This window comes from Lycium barbarum, chromosome 8, assembly GCF_019175385.1.
Source record: "Lycium barbarum isolate Lr01 chromosome 8, ASM1917538v2, whole genome shotgun sequence".
Taxonomy (NCBI): Eukaryota; Viridiplantae; Streptophyta; class Magnoliopsida; order Solanales; family Solanaceae; genus Lycium; species Lycium barbarum.
In genome coordinates, this window is record NC_083344.1 from 97,786,540 (window position 1) to 97,808,623 (window position 22,084).

At 35.5% G+C, this 22,084-nt stretch overlaps 1 protein-coding gene across 2 annotated transcripts; it reads right to left on the reverse strand.

The window, feature by feature from the left end:
• Window positions 1-4,948: 4,948 nt before the first annotated feature.
• Window positions 4,949-10,195, reverse strand: LOC132606376 (tubby-like F-box protein 10). 2 transcript variants are annotated; one of them, XM_060319833.1, is made up of 6 exons: window positions 9,789-10,195; window positions 8,715-8,796; window positions 7,319-7,779; window positions 7,144-7,231; window positions 6,647-6,779; window positions 4,949-5,998 (listed from the first exon to the last, which is right to left on the reverse strand). In XM_060319833.1, exons 3-6 carry the CDS (start codon window positions 7,664-7,666, stop codon window positions 5,257-5,259), a joined length of 1,311 nt encoding a protein of 436 aa, XP_060175816.1. In that variant the 5' UTR covers window positions 7,667-7,779; window positions 8,715-8,796; window positions 9,789-10,195; the 3' UTR covers window positions 4,949-5,256. The 2 variants fall into 2 exon arrangements, with proteins under 2 accessions (XP_060175816.1, XP_060175819.1); XM_060319836.1 differs by lacking the exon at window positions 8,715-8,796.
• Window positions 10,196-22,084: the final 11,889 nt, after the last annotated feature.

Here is a 22,084-nt window from a genome sequence, read left to right on the forward strand (position 1 = left end):
GTGGCTAATGTCACGACCCAACCCCGTAGGCCGTGACTAGTGCCCGATCTGGGCACCCGAACCCATCTATCAAATATTATCTCAAATTCTATCAACTCATTCTAGTATATGGCGGAAGCCGACAAGACTTTATTTCAAATTTAGGTAATTTCCAGAAAATTTCGGCAGAGTTTCCTTTGTTTTACGGACTATCCAATATACCCTGCACGCAGAAAATACCAACAAAAGCCACACAGGGCTAACCAAGCAATATATAAACATATGCGGACCGGCCGCCTCGGCGTATAGGATCGCCCAAACAACATATGCGGACCGGCCGCCTCGGCGTATGGGATCGCCCAAACGACATGTACATGCATCTATACAGAAAGACCCTAACCCACAAACATGTCCACAGACCTCTAAACAGACCGACAGAATCATATGACGGGACAGGGCCCCGCCGTACCCATGAACAAATATATACAAATGCACTAATAATATATATACCAAAAGTATAAGCTCCGGAAAGAGAGGAGCACTTCGAATAGCAGAAAGGGTGTCCTAAACAGGTGGATCACCAGGCTGTGCGTCTGTACCTGCAGGCATGAAACGCAGCCCCCGGAGAAGGGGGTCAGTACGAAATATGTACTGAGTATGCAAAGCAGAAGGTACAGAAATAAATCTGAATAATAATCGAATCAGATATATAGAAAATAATACATATCAAAATGTTTATTTCCAAAGTATAAATTATGCATAGGGCACTGGAAAATGTGGTCGCCCGCCTGTCGATGGCGCCACAACACAGCATAACACCAGAAAGTTTCAAATCTCCGAATCCCCGTCACACATCACAACACAGCATAACGCCAAACACAGCATAACACCAAACATAAGTGGAACCCGGCCCTCGAGCGAGGAGCACGGTGAACCATAAACACAGCATAACACCGGAATGTATCAAAAAGCGCACGACAACAGAACCGGCCCGGGAACCGGCGAACGATATCATAGTAAGCACGAGCGGAGTAGTGAGGAATCATATGCATAAAATCATTATTATAAATCCGAAGGATAAGTAAAATAGTCATATTTGAAATCGGAATAATAATTATCACTTTTTGATTCAAAGTTGTCGAATTTACATAAAGGGCGTCGCGGGACCCACAGACGAGTATAGACCCGAACTGAGCCCGCCTATGAAAAACATACCCATTATACATCAAGCAAACTCCTATAAAAATTATTGGAGCGATCCGAGCCTCTATGCGAAAAATATGGCATTCAGAGATTACAAAATTCCTTAAAGTGAACATTTTCTATGCGAATTTCGGAAAGCGATTACTTCAAATACATCATGGTTCATATTTCATAAAAACATACATAAAAGTGCCAAAGAATATATATATGGATCATAACATGCTCGGATCTCGAATTTGGAATTCCCTTAAAGCTCTAATCTAGCCTATGTGAAACTAAGGCATGCCAAAAGAAGGAAGGTTGCTTTACATACCTCAAACGCTCTCCAATATGATCCAACTCAAGCTAAGTCCAACCTATGATTCGGGCTGCCCAAGGTCTACAAACAAGCCATAAAATGCCAAACATTAGCTAAAGACTTTTTGGGCATTAAATTCCAATTTCGCCCTTAATTCTACAGAAATCCGGGCAGCATTTCCCCTGTAAATAGGCTACCCCGAGAATTTAACTCGCTCAAAATCAACAACAACAACCACAATAACCAACCTAGTAACATTGACAACCAATCCGAAAAGTAATACAACATTAATAACTTTCTTTTACATCTTTCAATAACTTTCCAAATATTCGATTCATTGGCTTACTTTCAAGCCACGATATCGTTCGTACATTCGATTATCAACCCGAATCCTTTCCCACCATATTAGAGGACTTCTAAACCATTCACAAAATTTTTCCAACGATCCCAAGAAATTTTTTCCAAGCTGGCCGAAACCATCCCCTAACCGAGCAGCCCTCTTTTCATTTTCAAGTCATGTTTTGCATCCACAATTCACATTCTAACAATGCTATTCTCATCAACATACAAATTACATAGAATATACTATAACCTCCAAATCAGGCCGCATCAATTACAACATCAATTTGAGTCATTAAGCATTCATTTTCAACATCGAATTCATAACGACGACGACTAAAACATTAAGCGACATTAATTTATTCATTGCCATATAAGGTGACCCATTTTCGGCTAGCACACCAACATACACATATGGATAATTCTCAATCATTCCTTCACCCTACAATGATCATAATATACTAACTAGGCATTAATTCATAGTTTCAACACAACACAACACACACACACTTACACGGCTCAAGCACCACACACACAACTCACTTCCAACATTCCATATTTCATGATTTTCCTCCATTTTTAACATACTACAAGATGCATACAACCTTCATAAGACATAAAACATAATCAAATCTTACCTTTTTCTCTTCAATTTCACAATAGGCTAGGGTTTCCAAAGATGAAAAATAATGGGTTGATCGCTCCAACGACACCTCCACGCTACTTAGGGACCTCAAAATAGTGGGTTTACGTCAAGGAAATAATTTTTGAAGGGCTTGAGAGGGGAGGTGATTTTTGGGAGGGCTGGCCGAGAGCCTCCCTCTCTTCACTTCTTGTTCCTTTTTTTTTTTTTTTCCAAGTGTGGTGAAATGAGAAATGAAACTAGTGGTCATCTTTTGCCACTTAAATGAAGTGCACAATTGTCCCTTGGCCCACACCATGTGTGGTTCCAATTAAAATTGAACACATCTTGTGTGGGCCATTCACCCCACTTACAAGGCCAACCATAGAAATGGATGATTTTTCAACTTCCAGTTTTATCACTTTTGGTCCCAAATTTTTCCTAAGTGTTCAATGCCATCAATTTCATACACAACTTCTATCTCAGAATAAAATTAAATGGTCAAAAGTCCCGACTTCAAATCCCGAAAAAATCTTGGCCTTAAATTATCATAGTTCATCCGGGTTGTCCCAATGTATAAAAATACGGGACGTAACAGCTAATTTTTTTGTGTTGTGGAGTCCAAGTGAGACTTTCATCCATATAAGGGCAAATTTATCAAGTATCCTAACGGGGAGAGCAAATTTGATCCCAAACTTTGACGGAGGGCAAATTTAAACTATAAATCATACTTGAAGAATAAATTTGACCATTTTCCCAATAAAATATTGTGATTTATCCATTTGTTCACCTCATTAAATATGACATCGCTTGAAAATAAAATTGTGTACCTGCTGGCGTTGATTGACATGTCTCGAAATTTTTATGCGTGCGTGCTACTTTGGATATTCAATTGTAACAAGAACATGGCAATACTTTGATCATTTACCATATGTATCTACATACACGAGGGAAAATGAATGTCATGCTCACCATGTCTTTCTATATTAGGCAAAAGTCATAGATAGTTCTCTAAATTTTGTCACATTTTTCTCTGGGGTACCTAAATCAGTCCAAATTCAATCCCATTGGATACCTTTTTCACAATAATCAGCAAAACTAAGAGAGTGTATTACACTCTCCATGATGTGGCAACTTTGTCAAATGAAAATGTGACACGTGGTGGTGAGGTCCATCATAATAATTAAAAAATAAATTATAACTCCCCCCCCCCCCCCAACAAATTTTCATCTCCTCCACCCCCCTCCCCCCCAACCCCCACCTGCCAGCCGCCACCACCTCCGTCCGGTCACCATCTCCGTCTGACTGCCGCCAACCATCGAAAAAAACACCCATTACTTTCCTCCCCCGGTCATTGCCCTTCCTTTCTCCACCACCATCTCCATCTTTATCTTCTTCCTCTTTTCACAAAAATAAAACCATCATTTTTTCTCCACCCATAAACCACCATTAAACCACCCCGTTACCACCTCCGTCACACCACCGACGTTCACACCACCCCCATCGCCACCTTCATCTCCTCCACAAAACAGTACCCTCAACCACCCAACCACCTCATCGCCCTGTTTTTCCGTCCAAATACCACCTTTAAATACCCCACAAAACCCAAAACGAACACCCTCTGAAAAAATAAAAATCTAAAGCCAATTTATTTCTTTTCTTTTTTAGATGATTCTGTTTTTCTTTTAAATCTGATTTTTTTTTATTTTGAATATAATTTTTTTGGTAGAAGAGAGGGAGGGAGAAAGAAAGACAGTGGTGTGGCAAAGGTGACAGTAGTAGATCTCCATTTTTTCCGGCTACAAGTTGAAGAAAAAAAAAGACGAAGGAAGACGAGGAGGAAGAATGGCTGATAGAGAGATAAAGATGGAAAAGAGATTGAGGAGAATGAGATGGAGAACATGAGGAGGAAGGCTGAAAAAGAGATTGAGGAGAATGAGACGGAGAAGATGAGGAGGAAGGCTGACGTACAGATTCCTCTTTTTTTTTTTTTTTTTTTTTTAAGTTAATTTTAATTATTTAGATTATAGATATTTAGGTGTATAAGTTGAAAAAAACTTATTTTGTACTTATTTCACGCGATTCAAGAGATTAGAGAACACTTTTTTTGCCATGTCGGCAAAAAATATTCAATAAGTACACTTTTAGAACACTAATGGTACTCAATCGGAACAAGTCTAAGTTTAGATAGCCATGAGAAAAATGTGACAAAGTTTAGGAGACTATCTATGACTTTTGCCTTCTATATTATAATGCACTGGGCTTGTTGATCTTCAATACCACATATTCCTCCTCAAACCAGTAACCATGTCCGATAGTCAAAGGGATTTGATAATAAAGAACCACCATGCGTAGCTGAGATTTCCATGTTGCCGGTGGTATAAAATAATACTTCTTATTGGTGTATTAGTTATACATGATTCAAATTACAACCAAACATTAGATAAAGTTATACCAACATTATACATCATACCAAACGACCCCTAAGAGTTCTGCGACCCTTAAAATTTTCAATTCTGCAGTACTCTATAGCATTTGAGTTAATCAAACAAGACTACAAGTCCCATGCCCAGCACAAGTGTTTCACATGCTGGTCATGGAGTACCAATGTGCCGCAACATTGTGGTATGTTGCTTATCCAGTCTTTAAATGTCTAAGAAGCACAGGATCAGTGCCACCATTATAATCAGGTTTTTACAAGATGATGAAACATTAGGGACAACCCCCTAATTCGAACAAAGTACAATATATCCAGAACAAAGTCATTGCGGTTAAATTTGTTTTAGCATCCTAATGAATGTAACAACTTTTGCTTCTATTCACATGCCAATTTGGTGTCAAAGCTGCTCAAGCATATAGCGAAAGCCTGAACCGCAGATAAGGGATACCTGTAATCCATAGTAAACATATCTTTGCCTATCTTGCCAAATTGCAGGATGACTTTGTCATGATCTTGACTTGACCGAGACGCCGTCGGTCCCCCTCCCCCAGCAGGTGGTGGTGGTGGTGGTGGTTGGTTGGCGGCGATCAACTGAAAATTCTTTACAGATGCAACTGTCACCCGTCCTCTAAAGTTCAGGCACCAACACTGCAGTTGTTCATGCCAACGCGGTGACTTGTTCTTCAGAACCAAGGGTTTTGCCTTGTTATCATCATCTTCCACAGCATTGGATGATGATGCTCTAACAATATCGGAAAATCGTGAGCTACTGAAGTCAGTAGAATTATCAAGCAGCGACTTTGAGAAAGTGATACTTCGGAATGAATCCTCAAGGGACCTTGGGAGAAGCTCTGGTTGGCCAGGCACTGAGCCTCCCACATCAAGGGCTGATGCAGGAATCGAGTGCATCACACAGTGCATTTTCCGTGGACCCCGTGTTCCAAGAACATTTAGCTCGTATTTGATCTGGGCTATGCTGTAGCTTCCAGTTGGGACTTTGGGAGACACTTTCTGCGAATAGAATCTGCGGCTTGTGCGGCCTGGAGCGGGGATGTTTGCAGAGGTGTATGGAGGCTGTGTGTCATATATAACAAATTTTGTTCCCAGAAAATTTGACCTGCAATGACCAAAGGTATTATATGATCAGGAAACACTTTCTCATTAGTCATAATACTTGAGAAACATTGACTTTCACGCTCAAACTAAGTGCATATAAGCACTACAAAGCTGCGTTAGATCAAATATAAATCACACTAGATCTGTTATTTACAGCAGTTTAGCAGACGTTGCTGTATCACTCAAACCTACAGCAAAAGGCTAGATTTATAGTCAGATATGCACTAAATTTACATTTCTTTCCTTTTTCCTTGAAGGTAACTTATTTAAGAAATTCCTCGGTCCCTTCTTTTTTCTACATAATCTAGTTTCCTGCCGGTCTTTTTTTAAAACACCCACAGGTATATTTAGCTAGCATAACTTTCTGCCTAATCTACATCAGCGTCACCCATCCTCAAGTAGACTCCGTCTGGCTGGTCATAACTTCTTACTTTCCAGATGTATGTATTAATGTAATCACTAATTTCAAGCCTTTGAAATGCTCATGCTTAGTGTTTGATTTGATGCAAAGCTAGCTTGGAAGAACCCTTCTCTCTTTCATTGATTAAGTGTAAGGGGTAAAGAATGTCTTCATTTTACATTAGTATTTCCTGAAACATCTCGCAAGAAAGATACAGGAAAAAACAAATGAATAGCTCCTCTGCTTTACCTTAATTTTCCAACATAAGTGTTGCTTGATCTGGAGATGTTTTCTGCATTCATTGAGATAACATACTCCGTGCAAGTAGTCCGCCTTGTTCTCTTTGCAGAGAGAAGGAACTTTCCGTTTTCAACTAGTAAAGCTGCAAATGAAGCAGAGGTTTTTATTAAACTCTGTTAAACTTTGTAGCAACCAAGCAAAAAAAATAATCTCATGTCGCGACTAGAAATATAAGTACTTAAGAAATCATACATCGCAGTTCTTTCCCAGAACAGACTTAGTAACATGAGATTTTTTTGTTTGGTATTCTTTTTGGGGGGAGAGGAGGAAGGGAGGTTACAGCTGACGAGAGAGTAGTGAAAAAGACATTAATGTCATCATTTACCCACATGTTTCTAAATTGGCATTACCGTTTATACCTCATCTATGTTTGGAAGATATCATAAACTAACAAGGCATCAACCCCCTCTCCCACCAACAATAGGAAAATTACAACGAATTCTTACCAGGACTGAGACACAAGAAAAGATGGTAAGTCAAGTTAGATTTATCCCTCTTGATGAAGCACTGAATCATTCCTTCACGAGGCCCGGGCTGCAAAAAGAAATAAACAAACTCATAAACTCTCCTCCAAAAGATTAGCAAATACTCTTCTCTACTATGTGAGTTGGGCTTGCTTACCTGCTTTAACGATATTGGAAAAGTAAGCTTTCCACAGACTTCAGGACTTGTAACAATTTCCTGGCACATGATCCTCCATGACCTGCAAACTGAAGCACATGCTACGACATGCTTACGAGCAGGCCATGAGTTCTCGCTCTCTTCTAATCTTCTAATTACATCAAAAAGTAGTTCGGGTGGGAGATTAGCCCAACAACTGTTCTGGACTACAGGAGGGTGGTCGCTTAATTCATGAAATGAACCATGTGATTTACCCCTTTGATGACCAGACAGCCTTACATCAAAGCTTCTCCTCGATAAGCTGCCAAAACTATCTCTTACATCTCGAACTATACTGCGGAACGACATCTAATAGCAGAACTTATAGACAGATACCCAATCACCAGAATAAATGGTACTGCTCTTCCTTAAAAGAATAAGCCCTTTCCACTAAACTGAAGCAAAGTTATCAAAGGACAAGGCTGCAAAAGAACAAAAACTAAATCATGTTTCACTAAAGAATAAGTTGCTAAGCAGAAAAGCAAAGAGAAAGAAGCACGTAAGGCACATAAAGAGAAAAGAAAAAGGAAAAGCAAAAAAAGGAAAGAGAGTAGAAAAAGGATACCTTCACAAGGATAGCAAAGTACAGTGTTAATCACTTAAAATTTATCACATACAACTTTTTAAGATTCTTAAAGTGATGCTAGTTGTCTCACTTAGTTGAAAGAAATGAACTGATGGAACATGTGAAAGATAACTGCTTTTCTGATGTAGCAGTATAGCACTGTTTCAGCAATTCCAGCACATAGCGAAGAAGCCAACAAAAAAACATTATTAATGTTTGACAACGCACCACTGGCACCAGAAGGTTAAAATAAACAATCTCCACCAAGGTTCTAGTTAGAAAGGATAATTCAACTACTTGCTGGGACAACAGAAATGTTCCGATTTAAATCTATGCAAGAAGAAACTTTGTTTCTGCATAGAATCTCAAAGTTGATTCACAAGTTGTTGTACTCTAAACGTCACGTAAAATTCCATAAGAAGCTGGAACAACAGGCTAATCTAAGGAAATGAAGATAGTCTTGCAAGTACCAGAAAAAATACCTTTTCTTTAAAACATACAAAGTTCTTATAATTTCCCTAGCATAGTGATATCGAGCCTCGAAGCAATCCCCAAGCTTTTAAACGTTAACTTTCCATTTCCAGTCAGAAAAGATTTTCATTTATTTTTATTTACAAACAACTTATGATTTTTGCCTTCTAACTTCAATCTCTTCCCCTAGCCCATTTATGACTCAAAATATGAGGTCTTATTTCCCTAAATTTTTCAGTCAACACACCATAGATTCATGAGATTTACTACTTAACCAATAAACAAACTTATACAAATCTAACAAGCCAGATTAGGACAAACCTCTAAAGTGCTATAAGCTAATCAAAGCTCCATAACTTCTCTTTAGCACCCCGAAGAATCCAAGAAAAGAACATAAATTTCTCTACAGAAAACAAAAATTGATGCTCAAAATTACATAAAGACACAAACTTTACACCAGTTAATATCAAAGAATCAAAGTAAGGAACAAAACCACCCCCCAAAAGACTTTTTATAGAAAAGGATCCTCATAAACACAGAAAAAACCACCACACATAAAGCCTAAAACTACACTTAAAAAAACCAAGAAAAGATCATAAATTTCTCTACAACACAAAATTTGAAGCTCAAAATTCAATAAAGACACAAACTTTATAACCAGTTAGTATCAAAGTAAGGAACAAAACCCACCCCCCAAATGACTTTTTATACAAAAAGGAACCTCATATGCACAGAAAAAACTAGCATAAATAAAAGCCTAAAACTAAATACCAAAAAAAAAAAAAAAAACAAGAGTTTCTACACATTTAGAACACAAAAACCTACAAAGGGTAGAAATTAAAGGATCAACTTGAAAACACAAAAAAGTTGAAGCTTAAAATTCCATAAAGACACTAACTTTATACTAGTTAGTATCAAAGAATCAAATTAAGGGACAAAACCCAACCCCCAACAGACTTTTTATACAAAAGGGATCCTCATATACACTGAAAAAACTAGCACAAATAAAAGCCTAAAACTACACTTGAAAAAAACCAAGAGTTTATACACATTTAGAACACAAAAACCTACAAAGGGTAGCAAGAAATTGAAGGATCAAATATGAAAACACAAAAAATTGAAGCTTAAAATTCCATAAAGACACAAACTTTATACTAGTTAATATCAAAGAATCAAAGTAAGAAACAAAACCCACCCCCAGATGACTTTTTTAGAAAAAAGGGATCTTCATATACACAGAAAAAACAGGCATTTCTACACATTTTGAGTACATAAATCTACAAAGGGTAGAAATTAAAGGATCAAATATGAAAACACAAATAAACATAGCTATAAAAGCACCTAAAACACAAGATCTGAAAGTGAAAATCAAGAATCAAAATCAGAGATCTGTACCTTAGAAAGTCAACTAAAAATGGATGAGAAAACAATTCAGAGATCTTTCCAAAGAGAGAAGAAAGAAAAGTGGGTCAACATCCAAGAAAGGTTTATATTTATCAGTCTTTCTTTCAGTTTGGAATACTGTATAAACTTAAATATATGTATCTCAAAATGTGAAAAAAAGAGATAGTTGAAGACAAAGAAGGGAAAAGAAAACTAAAAGCTGTATTGCATACTTTTCAGTGGAGTAGTGTATATATTGTTTAATGGTGGTACTGGTACAATTGAAATATAGTATATTGAATAGTACAAATATATTAAATTGTTGTCACTACGTGAGCAGAATACAATACAGCAACTACTACCACCCATGGAAAATGAAAATTTGAGCTTTTGACTTTTTGGTTTCTGAGTTTTGGACAACTTTATGGATCTTTTTATTTGGAGCCTGTTTTATAGGCTAAATAATTAGAGGTAGTAGTTGATAATCGTCTAATTGTGAGAACTTAATTTTAAATGTTAGATTAAGTTTATAGAGTATTGAAATTGATAAGAAATAATTATGTGCTTGATAAAAAGATATTATACGTTAGAATGACTTAAATAGTCTTAAAGTTATTTCTAGAATGTCAAAAAGTAAGTATTTTTACATGAAGAAAAGAATCAGGAATCTATATATAATATAAAGCTAGGAATAGACAATCCTACGTGGCACCTCTCTATGACCAAGGATTTTATTTATCTTTTTTCTCTTTTTTTTTTGACTTTTTATATCATTTTTAATTATTTTATTTTAATTTAAAAAGTCATCTCCATAACTCACTCCTTTCATCTTCATAACTTCTACTCTTAATTAGTATTAGTAATTAATTTCATAATTCCTAATTTAATATACAAGTCATGACACCTAATTAAAATCACACCAACATGGTATTCTCCTTTTTTTGACAATTTTTTCTTCATTTCTCTATAAAATTTACTAATTACTAAATAAATAGAATAACAAAAGCCTCATACATTAAATGAGCCTTTGAAAGAGTCCAAACCACGTTCAACATTGTAATAAATCAAGTAACCCTCTGTTTGATCCGTTTCCACGTAATAGTAATATTTATTTATAATCAAGCCTAAAGTCGTTTTTCCATCATAATTAATGACTGATAATTATAGTGACAATTCATTTCTCTGCCATTTGATATCAATTATATTTTCCCCACTATATATATCCTCTTTCTGGGTATGTTATTCTTCTTGTGTTGTTCTTTTTTTATTGCATTAAGAATATTTCATGTATGTTCTTATGTGTTAAAATTCTCATTCAGTAAATTAGTTTTCGATATCTTCTTACTATTCCTATTCGTAGTTCATCGATTTTTGAAATTTATTATTTCGGAGAAAGAAGAAAACCAATGATGGACACATGAAAAGAAACTAGAAAATCACTACACGAAGATTTGAGGCTAAGGACAATTAGTCTTTCTTAAACTTGACTTTGCAAAATAAGTTATTTGATGATCTCTTTTGCACCACATGCAATGTATCTAATTTTCTCATAATTTGGATAATTAGATGACTTGATTTTATTCATACTAATTGTTTGTTTGTTCTTTTTTTTTTTTAAAAAAAAAAATACTGTCTTGATATCCTCTTTGTTCATTTTTTCCACTGCATAACTAATTCTTTGGTTTGTTTAGTAGGTGATTATTAGAGATGTGATAAACTGTCAAAGGATTGTCTACATAAATTAGTTGATAATTTTTTTTATTGCCATTCTTTTTGCATGCTAAAAGATTTTAGTATTAACAGATTATGTCAGAAAAATTAAGTTGTATTTCTAAATATACAACTAAAATTGTAGTATCTAATTTCATTATTGGGAACTAACAATCATTTCAAATTTCGCTAATATATGAACTGTTTGCTTTCGATAGTAAAGTCCACCAAATGGTTGTTTCCATTTTGCATTTTATGTGAAATTTCAAAAGTTTTTGTATGAAAGAGTTCAAGTTTAAAGCGTAATAAAAATACTTCAATCGACATGTTAACAAGTAATCGGGGCAAATCTACATTTGTCGTCATTTTATATATTAATATTAACACCTCTACAAATTCAATAATTTGTGCTTATTCATACATAAATGAGTGAAAATCCTTTTTTATTGTATATCTTAAAACTGTATTACAATATTTATAAATGATTAAACAAAATCAGGCTTAGGTTTGCAATACCCATTTTTTTCGTTATCTTTTTTTTCCCTCTCTTCTTCATTACTTTTTTTTTTTGTTTCCGTTCAAGTTACATATATCAATTTTAATGCGCAGCTTCATAGCAATCTTAATGTATCCCAAAATTCTTTCAGTCAAAATATAAATTATCAACAAATCATGAAAAATTAGTAGAAACATGGAAAGTTGTTTAATAAATAAATATTATTTCTTTTCTAAAAATTATAACATTCATATTTTATACTCCTTTTATGATCGCGCGTAGCGCGATTAAGTACACTAGTATAGAAGAAGTTAGTATGCGTTTGCACATGCGAGACATGAAATTGCGATTTCATCTCATGGTTCATCTCATGAGATGAATCTCAAATCGTCCCAAAAGGCATGATTTCAAATTTCAAATCATGATTTCAAATTTTCTAAATGTAAAAGTTGACTCATAAGTTTATATTTTATAAAAAAAAAAGATCTATAAGTTGGTAGACATATTTACCAATCATGTTTACCAGCCATTTATATAAAAAATTAAAAGATCTACAAGTTAGTAGTATATTTATAACAAAGTTACTCTTACCAACCACGTTGGAGGATTATATTAAAGAGTGGTTATATTACAACTCATGTTCAATTTTCCATTTTATTGAACTAAAATTTGATCAATTGATGTTGTATTTATTAGAAAGGTCTTCTAGTGGCGTATTAATTTTGTTATGAACTATGATTTGCTCATTTGGTAAGATTGTATAAGAATTAGAAAAGTTTTGATGGTTTTCACAACTTGTGAGCTTTTATGTCCATAAGAAAAAAATACAACTTAAGAAATCCAAACTACATGTCCAAACATGATTTCATCTCGTGATTTCATCTCATAATTTCAAATCATGTCCAAACGGCTCCTTAGTAAAGTTAGTGTTACGAAATCAAACTTAAGGGGAGATTTATACAATTATCCCTTTAATTTTCTAGCTATAATGACTTTGTGGATAAAATGGACAAATTTGAGTAACTTTGTTAATAAAAAATAAACACAAATGCCTATATTTGGATGCCCATTTATGAAATTGTCGCTTAAAAAGTATATATAGAACCGATTTAGGATGTGTTCAGTAGGAGGAAAACATTTTCCGGAAAATGTTTTCCAAGTTTCTCATGTTCGTTTGGTAAATAATTTTGGAAAACATTTTCTTTAGGAAAACAAATTCCTCAAAAATGGGGAAAATGACTTCCCTAATAAAAGTAGGGAAAACAAGTCTACAAGTGCATTCCACCAACCACCCAACCACCAACCTATTTAATTTTATGTAACAACCAAATTTGGTTGTTATAGTCTTTTCGGTATTTTTATCCGTTCTCGAGCATTGATTAGCTCACTTTTGACTCGAGGGGACCGTTGGCACGCTTCCCGAGGTGTCTGCACCGGATCCAGCAACTTTTGGGAAATATAGGCATAAAGTGAAAAATGTTTGACCCGAAGTTGACTTTAGGGTAAACGGACCTTTCTCGGAATTTCGTCGATTCCGAGAGGTCTGGATGGTCGTTTAGTACTTGGGTGTGTATTTGGTTCGCTTCCCAATGCACTTGGATGCATTTCGGGACTTGGGTTAGGAAATGCAAATTAAGGCATCGGGGGTTAACTCGGTCAACGAGACCTCCGTTGGGAATTTCGAGGCCACGAGCGTGTTCGCAGCGCGTTTTTATGTGTGTATATGTATATGGTATATGAGCAGATGACCTCGGGAACTAGTCGGAAAATCAGATCGAATTGTGAAACTTGGGAAGTTTTCTGGTGCCCGCTTTGGTGGCACCAGCACCGCGGCAGCGGTACCGCTGGGGCGGTAACCCTGCCGCTGAAGCAGTCCAAGCGTTTTAGGCTTGACCGCTGGGGCGGCGCCGCTAGGGCGGTCCCAGTACCGCTAGAGCAGGTGACGGGCAGTTAGTAAAATTAATAAAGTATTAAAAGCCCTTAGACCCTCATTATGTCTCATTTCGATATTTGAGCTTGAAGGAACCGTTCTTAGGGATATTTGAAAGAGAATCTTAAAGGTAAATCTTACTTGTTATTTTACTCTTTCTTAAACCATAACCATCTTAGATTTCCCCTTTCCCTTAATAAACCCATGGTGATAGGAGTTGAAAGTGGGTTTTGGAAGAACATTGTCCCTAGGCTTATTAATGATAAATTGGTGATGTTTATGTTAGATATTGAATAATCTAAGCTTATTAATCATATATCTTTCACTTTTAGCGTTAAATTTCAGAATCAAAGACTTAGGATTTATACCCAATTTGGGGGGTTTTGCTTGAAATAAAAAATTAGGCTAATCCTTGAGTTAAATCAACAATTAGTGGTTAGGTTATGATCACCTAGTACTTAATTTGGTATTTTGCTTCTGAATTTTCTGTTTTGCCCTTGTGGGCCCGTTTCCCCAATTTCTAGGGTTAGAATTGACCTAATTTGAATTATGACAATATTAGTATCATTCTTCATGATTTCTAATATAGAATTCGATTATGCTTAGACTACTTTGATTCTAAGGTTTAGTGAAAAGGCAAGGCAAAGGAGTGAGTTGTTGGTGTTGCGGTTCGGCCATCTAGGTAGGTTATGGCTTACCCTTGGTGAGATTTCATATAGCGAAGCACATATTTAGATTATATTGTCGGAGACAGAATGGGAACCTTCGGGTATGAAGTTGGGTTGGATATTGCCTTAGATTGGGCCCTATTGTGTGTTGGGACTAGCCACCCCGTTGTGTTGTGGTTGACTGTTCTATTGTATTGGCTTGAAGCCATGAGTTGTTGGTAGATATTAGATCCTGTTATTCATCTTGATTTGAATATATTGTTGGCATACCCATTATTGGTATTGTGATATTGATATATTGTTGGCATACTCACTATTGGTATTGTGATATTGATATATTGTTGGCATACCCACTGTTGGTATTGTGATATGATACATTGTTGTCATACCCCATTGTTGGTACTTGTGATATCGAACTTGATTGTTAATGTTGATACACACATTGCATACATTCTTACTCATTCATGATGCATGGCTGATACTCGGTGATGATCCGGTATCGTTGATTGAGTGAAACTGATATTTTGATAAACTCTTTTACTTGAGTGATTGTGAGAAGGCCGATGTCCGAAGATCAACTCCGGAATCGTTGATTGTACGAAACTGATAATTGATAAACTCTTTTACTTGAGTGATTATGAGAAGGCTGATGTCCGAAGATCAATTTCGGAATCGTAGATTGTATGAAACTTGATAAACTCTTTTACTTGAGTGATTGCGAGATGGCCGATGATCCATTCCGGCATCGTTATTGTATGGCCGGTTCCGATGATATTTCCGGAATCTTTGTTAGTGCATGGATTTCGCGGGTCCCCCAGGGTGGTGCCGGTGAAAACCCCTCGTGGGAAAAGATTCGGGGTCCCGTCTATCTGTTGGGAAAAGATCTGGGACGGGTGGCACTTAGACTTCACGCGTTACGCTGGGTTGTGCTACCAAGACGTCGATATTTCCGTCTGAAGTACATGTGTACACCTCATTTGCATGTCATTGCATTGCATTCATACCATTATGGCATTGCATCGCATTATGATTTGATTGAGATGCTTGATGATTGGATTGTGATGTTGTATTGGATCGGATATATTCAGACTTGACTTATTTGGGATTAGATGCTTACATAGGCGATGACGGATACTCAGTTGTGATTATATTGTCTTATGCTTGGTTGGTTTATTTGCTTATCTGCTTTATTATCTGAATTGTGTTAGCTATGCTTAGTCGGCCGATGATGCCTACCAGTACTGTTGTTTGTACTGGCCTGCACTTGCTGCATTCTTTTATGAATGCAGAGTATCAGGTGGGATCCACTTCCGTGACCCGTGGCTGATCGACGCTTCAGTTTCTCTCGAGTTTCAAGGGTGAGCATGGCCGTCCGCTGACCTTGAAGACTTTCTTATCATATGTCCTATTTATTTCAGAGACATAGACATTTTATGTATTAGTATTCCAGATTGTATTATTCCCCTTAGATGCTCTTGTATTATTCAGACCAGACCCTGGGGGTATTTATCGTCATTCCGCACTTTCTACTACTTATATATATATATATATATATATATATATATATATATATATATATATATATATATCGTGAGGCTTACGTATTTGTTCTACTCCGCTACTTAATTTTCATTCTTTTATGTATTGGTTCACTGTTGGGGTGGGGTTCGCTTACCGAGGAGGAAAGGTAAGTGCCCGCGCGGCCTAGGCTAAATGGGTCGTGACATTTTACCTTTATTAAAAAATTATAAAAATTGAAAGTTTGCATGATTATTGGAGGGGGCGGTGGGGTTGTGGAGGTGGGTGGTGTAAAAATTCGAAAAAAGTAACTTTTAAAACTTTTTTTAAGAAACTTTTGTTTTGGGGGCGGGGGGAGGTGTAGAAAACCAAGAAAAGAAAATTTAAAATTTCAAAAAAAAATTGGGGGGGGGGGGGGGGTGGGTGTGGAGGGAAGAGATGGGTGGTTTAGAAAATCTAGAAAAAATTTAAAACTTCAAAAAAAAAAAAATTGGGGGGTGGGGGTGGGTGGGTGGTTATTGTTACATCTCAGAAAATTTGAGTTGTTGCGTTGTGAATAGACTAATGCGAGCTTAAGGTAAACATGAAGTCCTTATGAAGTTAAGGAGAGTGTTTGATAACTTTAAAGTGCGTACAACAAGATATTGAAGCCACATGAATCGGTGAAGCTAAGTTCGTTGAAGGAAGTGAAATATAAATTGTGTTTGGGAAGGTTTTCACAATAATTGAGTTAATATTTACTTGGTAATGTTTTGAGGAAGAGCTATAGGGCTCCTTAGATGGTTAATGAAGTGTTATATAAGTGTTAAGAAGGTTCCTCAAGGATTGGAAGTCAAATGAATCAACGGGAGCAAGTTCGGAAAGATTGGGTTGTGCGACCACTTATACGGTCCGTATAAATGGTCCGTATAACCCTTCCAGAGAGGGGTTATCCCATGGTGGGATTATACGGTCCAATTATACGGACCATAAAATTTATACGACCCGTATAGTTGGCTGTATAATCGGGTCGGGTCAATTTTTTCTCTTTTAAAATATAGATGACCCTTGTCTTATTTTTCATTTCCCACATTTTCCCCAAGTCTTGAAGGCTCTAGAACATTCCCCCTACCATATTAACACAAACCTAAGAGAAATCAAGGATTAAATAGCAAGAATCAAGAGAATCAAGTGTGGAGAAACTCTCTAGGGTTTGTAGAGTTCAAGATTTCCTTTAGTGTTGAAGTTGGAGTTTCATTCAAGTGAAATACATTAATCCAAAGTTCATCCTTATACGATAAAAGGTGAGTTTTACCTCTATTTCATGTTATTGAGGGTGTTTGATTGTTGAATAACTTGTATGAGAGAAGAAAGTAGAAGGTGAAGTTCAAATATGGATTTCATGATATTTTGAGTAGTAAATTAACTTGAGTCATGATTCTTAGTATGCTATGAGTATAATCTTGTTGTGGATGGTACTAATGATGTGGAGGAAGTATTGTATGTAAGTGAATATGGTGTTCTGTTATAGCTATGGTTATGAATGACCTTAAAAAGGAGTTTTGATGATTGGACAATGTTTAACTTGAAAGAAGCCTCTTGATTATGATATTATGGATGTTGCTATTGATGTTTGGGAGTTGTTTATTATATGGAGAAAGTTGATGAAACAAAGGAAATGCTGCCCAAATGCTGTTAGCTCTTAGTTACTTTAGTTTAAGCTTAATCATGCTTTTAATGGCCTAACCTTAGTATGAATTCTCTTGAATGTAGAGTCGCGATCTTGAGAGGAGAACGTTTAGTTGTTAAGGAGACATAAAGGTATGTTAAGGCTAGTCCCCTTCTTTCAAAGTCATGATTCCTATGTTATAAGTTTATCCATATTTTTCATAACTTTCCTACTTCCAAAAGCTAGAAGTTTATGATTCTTAAAGCTTCTTACGATGTTAAAGATAAGATGTTTTCTATGATAATCATGATGATGATGAGTTTATTTCTAGAAGTCCCAAGCTTATGATTTTGATGCTATTATGAGATTGTTGAATTCCTTGATTTTATTCATTGTTGTTGATCTCACCTTATGAATTGTTCCTTCGGGGTGAGATATAGCGATGGTGATTATCTCATAATATAAATCGGAGGTCACCGACCTTACGTCACTCTGATAGAATTGTAGTTTTTAATTGGGCTCTCATGCATGCTTATTTTTATGTACGATTACACCGGGCCTAGTTGGCTGGGTAGACACCATTACGGTAGGCGTAGTGGGCGGCTTATGGATAATAACACCGTGCCTAGTTGGCCAGACAGTCACCACTAGTGGGCGGCATGAGATGGTTACCCCGGACGCGGGAGGTCTAGACGCGGGCTAATGATGATTACACCGTACCTATATGGTCGGGTAGTTTAGATATATGTATATATATGCTATGATTTTGTTTTTAAGAGTAAAAGTTGGCATGTATGGTTCCGCCTTAAGAGACAGTCAGTTATAGGTTATCTCTTTATCTCATGTTTCTTTATTTCTTTATTATGTTATTATTCATGCCTTACATACTCAGTACATTATTCGTACTGACGTCCTTTCTTTTGTGGACGCTGCGTTCATGCCCGCAGGTAGACAGGGAGAGGGTCCAGATCCCTAGGAGCTTAATCAACATATTTGCAGGTACATTCTTTTGTGTTCATATTTGGGGCATGTCGGGGTCCTGTCCGGTCCTCATGACTTTCAGTACTCTAGTTAGAGGCTCGTAGACATGTGTGGATAGTAGATATTTCATGACCTTATTAGTGTATATTTTGTATATCATTTTGTAGCCTTGCAGGCTTGTTCATATATATGTTGAGGTGGAATCGAAGATTGCTTCGTAACGAGCTTTATTTTTTAGAATGGCATTTATTCAAATTGAGTTATTTGATAATTAGAGAAGTGGTCCACCGGCGTAGATTGGAAGAAGTATGACAAGTGGTGCTGGGTAGGCTAGCTCCGGGTACCCGTCATAGCCCTCTGGTTGGGTTGTGACAGTTGTGGGGGTTGGTGTGGTATGGGTCCACGGGGGGGGGGGGGGGGGGGGGATGTGGTGGTTTAAAATATCAAAAAATAATACTTAAAAACTAAAAAAAAAAATTGGGCATCGGGGGGTTTGGGGGGTTGGTGTGGTATGGGGTGTTGGGTGGGAGTTGTGAGGCTTGGATTGGTATTTTCCTAAAAATGTTTTCTACCAACCAAACGAACATGAGAAAATAGGTAAGAAATTCACTTATTTTCCACTACCCAAACAAACATGAGAAAATAAGTAAAAATTCACTTATTTTTCAGGAAAACATTTTCCTCAGTAGTGAACACACCCTTAAGCATACATATAAGCTTATCCAAATACCCGCTTTATCTTGTTGATAATGCTAAGTTACATTCTGTAAACATAGACAACCTTATGCTCTATCTTTTACTTGCATTTTAAAAGTTCCTTAACAATTCAAGTGCGATTTCTGATTCGGTCACTAATTAGTATAATATGTTATAATTTTGTTATTACTCAATCTATGGAAACATATCAATTATTGGACATGTCAGTTTTTCACTTCATTATGGCTCATATACTATCATTAGGAAATTATAATTAAGTAATAGACCATTGTCCATTGTACCATTTAGCACCACAGAGATGACTCAATTTGCGCTGTATGTTTATGACAAAAAGCATTTATATTGATTGATTGTGAAATCGAATATGCTTTATAAATGATGAATTATTTCTTAGATCAAGCATTGATTTTGAGTTGGATACTGAAAATGTGAAGGAAAGAATGTTGATATAGAAATATATCATGATACAAAAGTTCTATCTGAGTTTTTTATTTTCTTTTGTGCGAGACAATACATCTTTTACTTGATATTCAATATTTTGTTTTAAAAATCAAACTGCCCCCTTAATTATGAACAATAGGCATCCCCCCCCCCCCTCCCTTATCCTATGCAATATCTATTTTACCCTTGATATTTTTCAATCCTCCATCTATGTAATACCTTTTTATATTATATAATTTTTTGTTAACCTAGGTATGTATAGATTTTTATTTAAATTCATATTTTAGGTAGAATAATCCTTTTATGAAATCATCACAAAATCTGATGTTACTTTTTACGATTGATATTTTAATATTACATGGTTTAACTATATATTTTGTACGCACATGCATGTATATACATGTGTTTGTGTGTGTGTGTATATATATATATATATATATATATATATATATATATATATATATATATATATATATATATATATGTATGTATAATTAAGTTTCACTTCTCTCTTATTCTATTGTCAATATATAAACGAGTTTTGGTTGTCATTAATAGAATATTTTAAATTATAATTTAAAATTCATTTATAATATAAATAGATAATCTTTTAGGAATTTGTTATAGAATATGCCTCTATTTTATTAATTATTTTGTATTACCTGTATTGAAATACATTTATAAAGTTATTACCTATTATTTTACTTGTATATATAGATACCTGAGTTTTGATTATTATTATTAAAAATTCTTATTATTCTCATTTATTTCATTATAAAACGGCATTAAGTTATATACTTAACTAGTATTTCTCACTTTTTTTTTCGTCTCAAAAATAATATTTATTTTTTATTGGAAATTTATTACATAGATTGAAGAGATAAACATATCATGATTTTAAAGAAGTAAAAGAAAAAAAAAACAAGATGATAATGTAAGGGTAAAATAGGAATTTTACAAAGTCAATTAGAATAAAGGAGGCAGAATGACTATTGTTCAAAGTTGAGAGCGAAATTTAATTTTCAAAAGCAGAGTTGGGGGTGAAATGATTTTCACCTTATTCATTATTGATGAACTTAATTACCAAAGTTTGTCCATTTCAAATGGGTTTTCAACAAAATGTGGATCAGCTTTCTTTTTCCACTCATCAAATAATTGCAGAATCAATAAAAATACTCCAGCAAGTAAGCTTTTTTTGTCTTTGGGACAGCCTAACTTAATTAAGTAGCCGTTTGACCATAAAAATTATCCACTTTTTTTCGGTTTTTTTTTTTTTTTTTTTTTACTTTTGGGCGTTTGGCCATAAATATTCGGAATACAACTTCAATACAACTTGAAGTTGTATTCCAGAATACCAAAAACAAGAAAAATTAATTTTTCAATTTTTCACTTTTTACAACTACATTTCACCAAAAATTACAATTTTAAAAACTATGGTCAAATACAACTCCAACTCCAACTTCAAAAATTCCAAAAAAAGTGAATTTGTTTTTGATATTTATGGCCAAACGGCACCTAAATAAATGAAAAGGATCAAACGTCAAGGCCTTTTTCTTTTGTTAGCTTTGCTTTTCTTTTTCTTTTTGAAACTCACAACCCAATTAATTCAGATTAATATGGAGTAAGCCTGTTAAGAAGATAAAATATCGACTATCAAGTAATTCTGTATTCAAATTAACGAGTTGTGGTGGAGTCAAGAGTTTAAATAAAAGAATTTTAAAAAGATCTTATGCAATGAACATTCAACTACTTGTAATACAAAAAAGTTTTTAACCCTATTTATATAGTATAATTGAACTCCTTTCACTCCTCTGCCTCTACCTGGAGTAATTGTTAAGAGTTATAAGGGGGGTTTAAATTGCCTAGAGAAGCATCTTCCCTCGTCGAAGAAGAATAGGTTAAAGCCATCAATTATCGATCATTATCTATATATGTCAAAAAGTAATAGTACTAACCTTTTTTATACATCAAAAAAGAGAAAAGTAAATTCTCTTTATTTTTCATTTCATCTTTTACCTTGACTAAAAGGGTTCCCCCATGTGCAGGTTCACGTTCAAAGCGGTGGAGACTTCACTTGCTTTTTATCCACCAAGTACGTTACATTACTCCCTTCGTCCCACAATAAGTGTTACCTTAGCCAATTTTTTTGTCTCATAATAAGTGTCATCTTAGGAAATCGATGCATATATTGACAAGTTT

Excerpts from the sequence above, each read along its gene's own strand:
- LOC132606376 (XM_060319836.1), bottom strand. The coding sequence starts at position 7,666 with ATGTCGTTCCGCAGTATAGTTCGAGATGTAAGAGATAGTTTTGGCAGC. Across the intron at positions 6,780-7,143 it reads TTTCTTGTGTCTCAGTCCTG|CTTTACTAGTTGAAAACGGA; the intron begins GTAAGAATTCGT and ends CTTCATTTGCAG. Across the intron at positions 5,999-6,646 it reads ACTTATGTTGGAAAATTAAG|GTCAAATTTTCTGGGAACAA; the intron begins GTAAAGCAGAGG and ends TGGTCATTGCAG.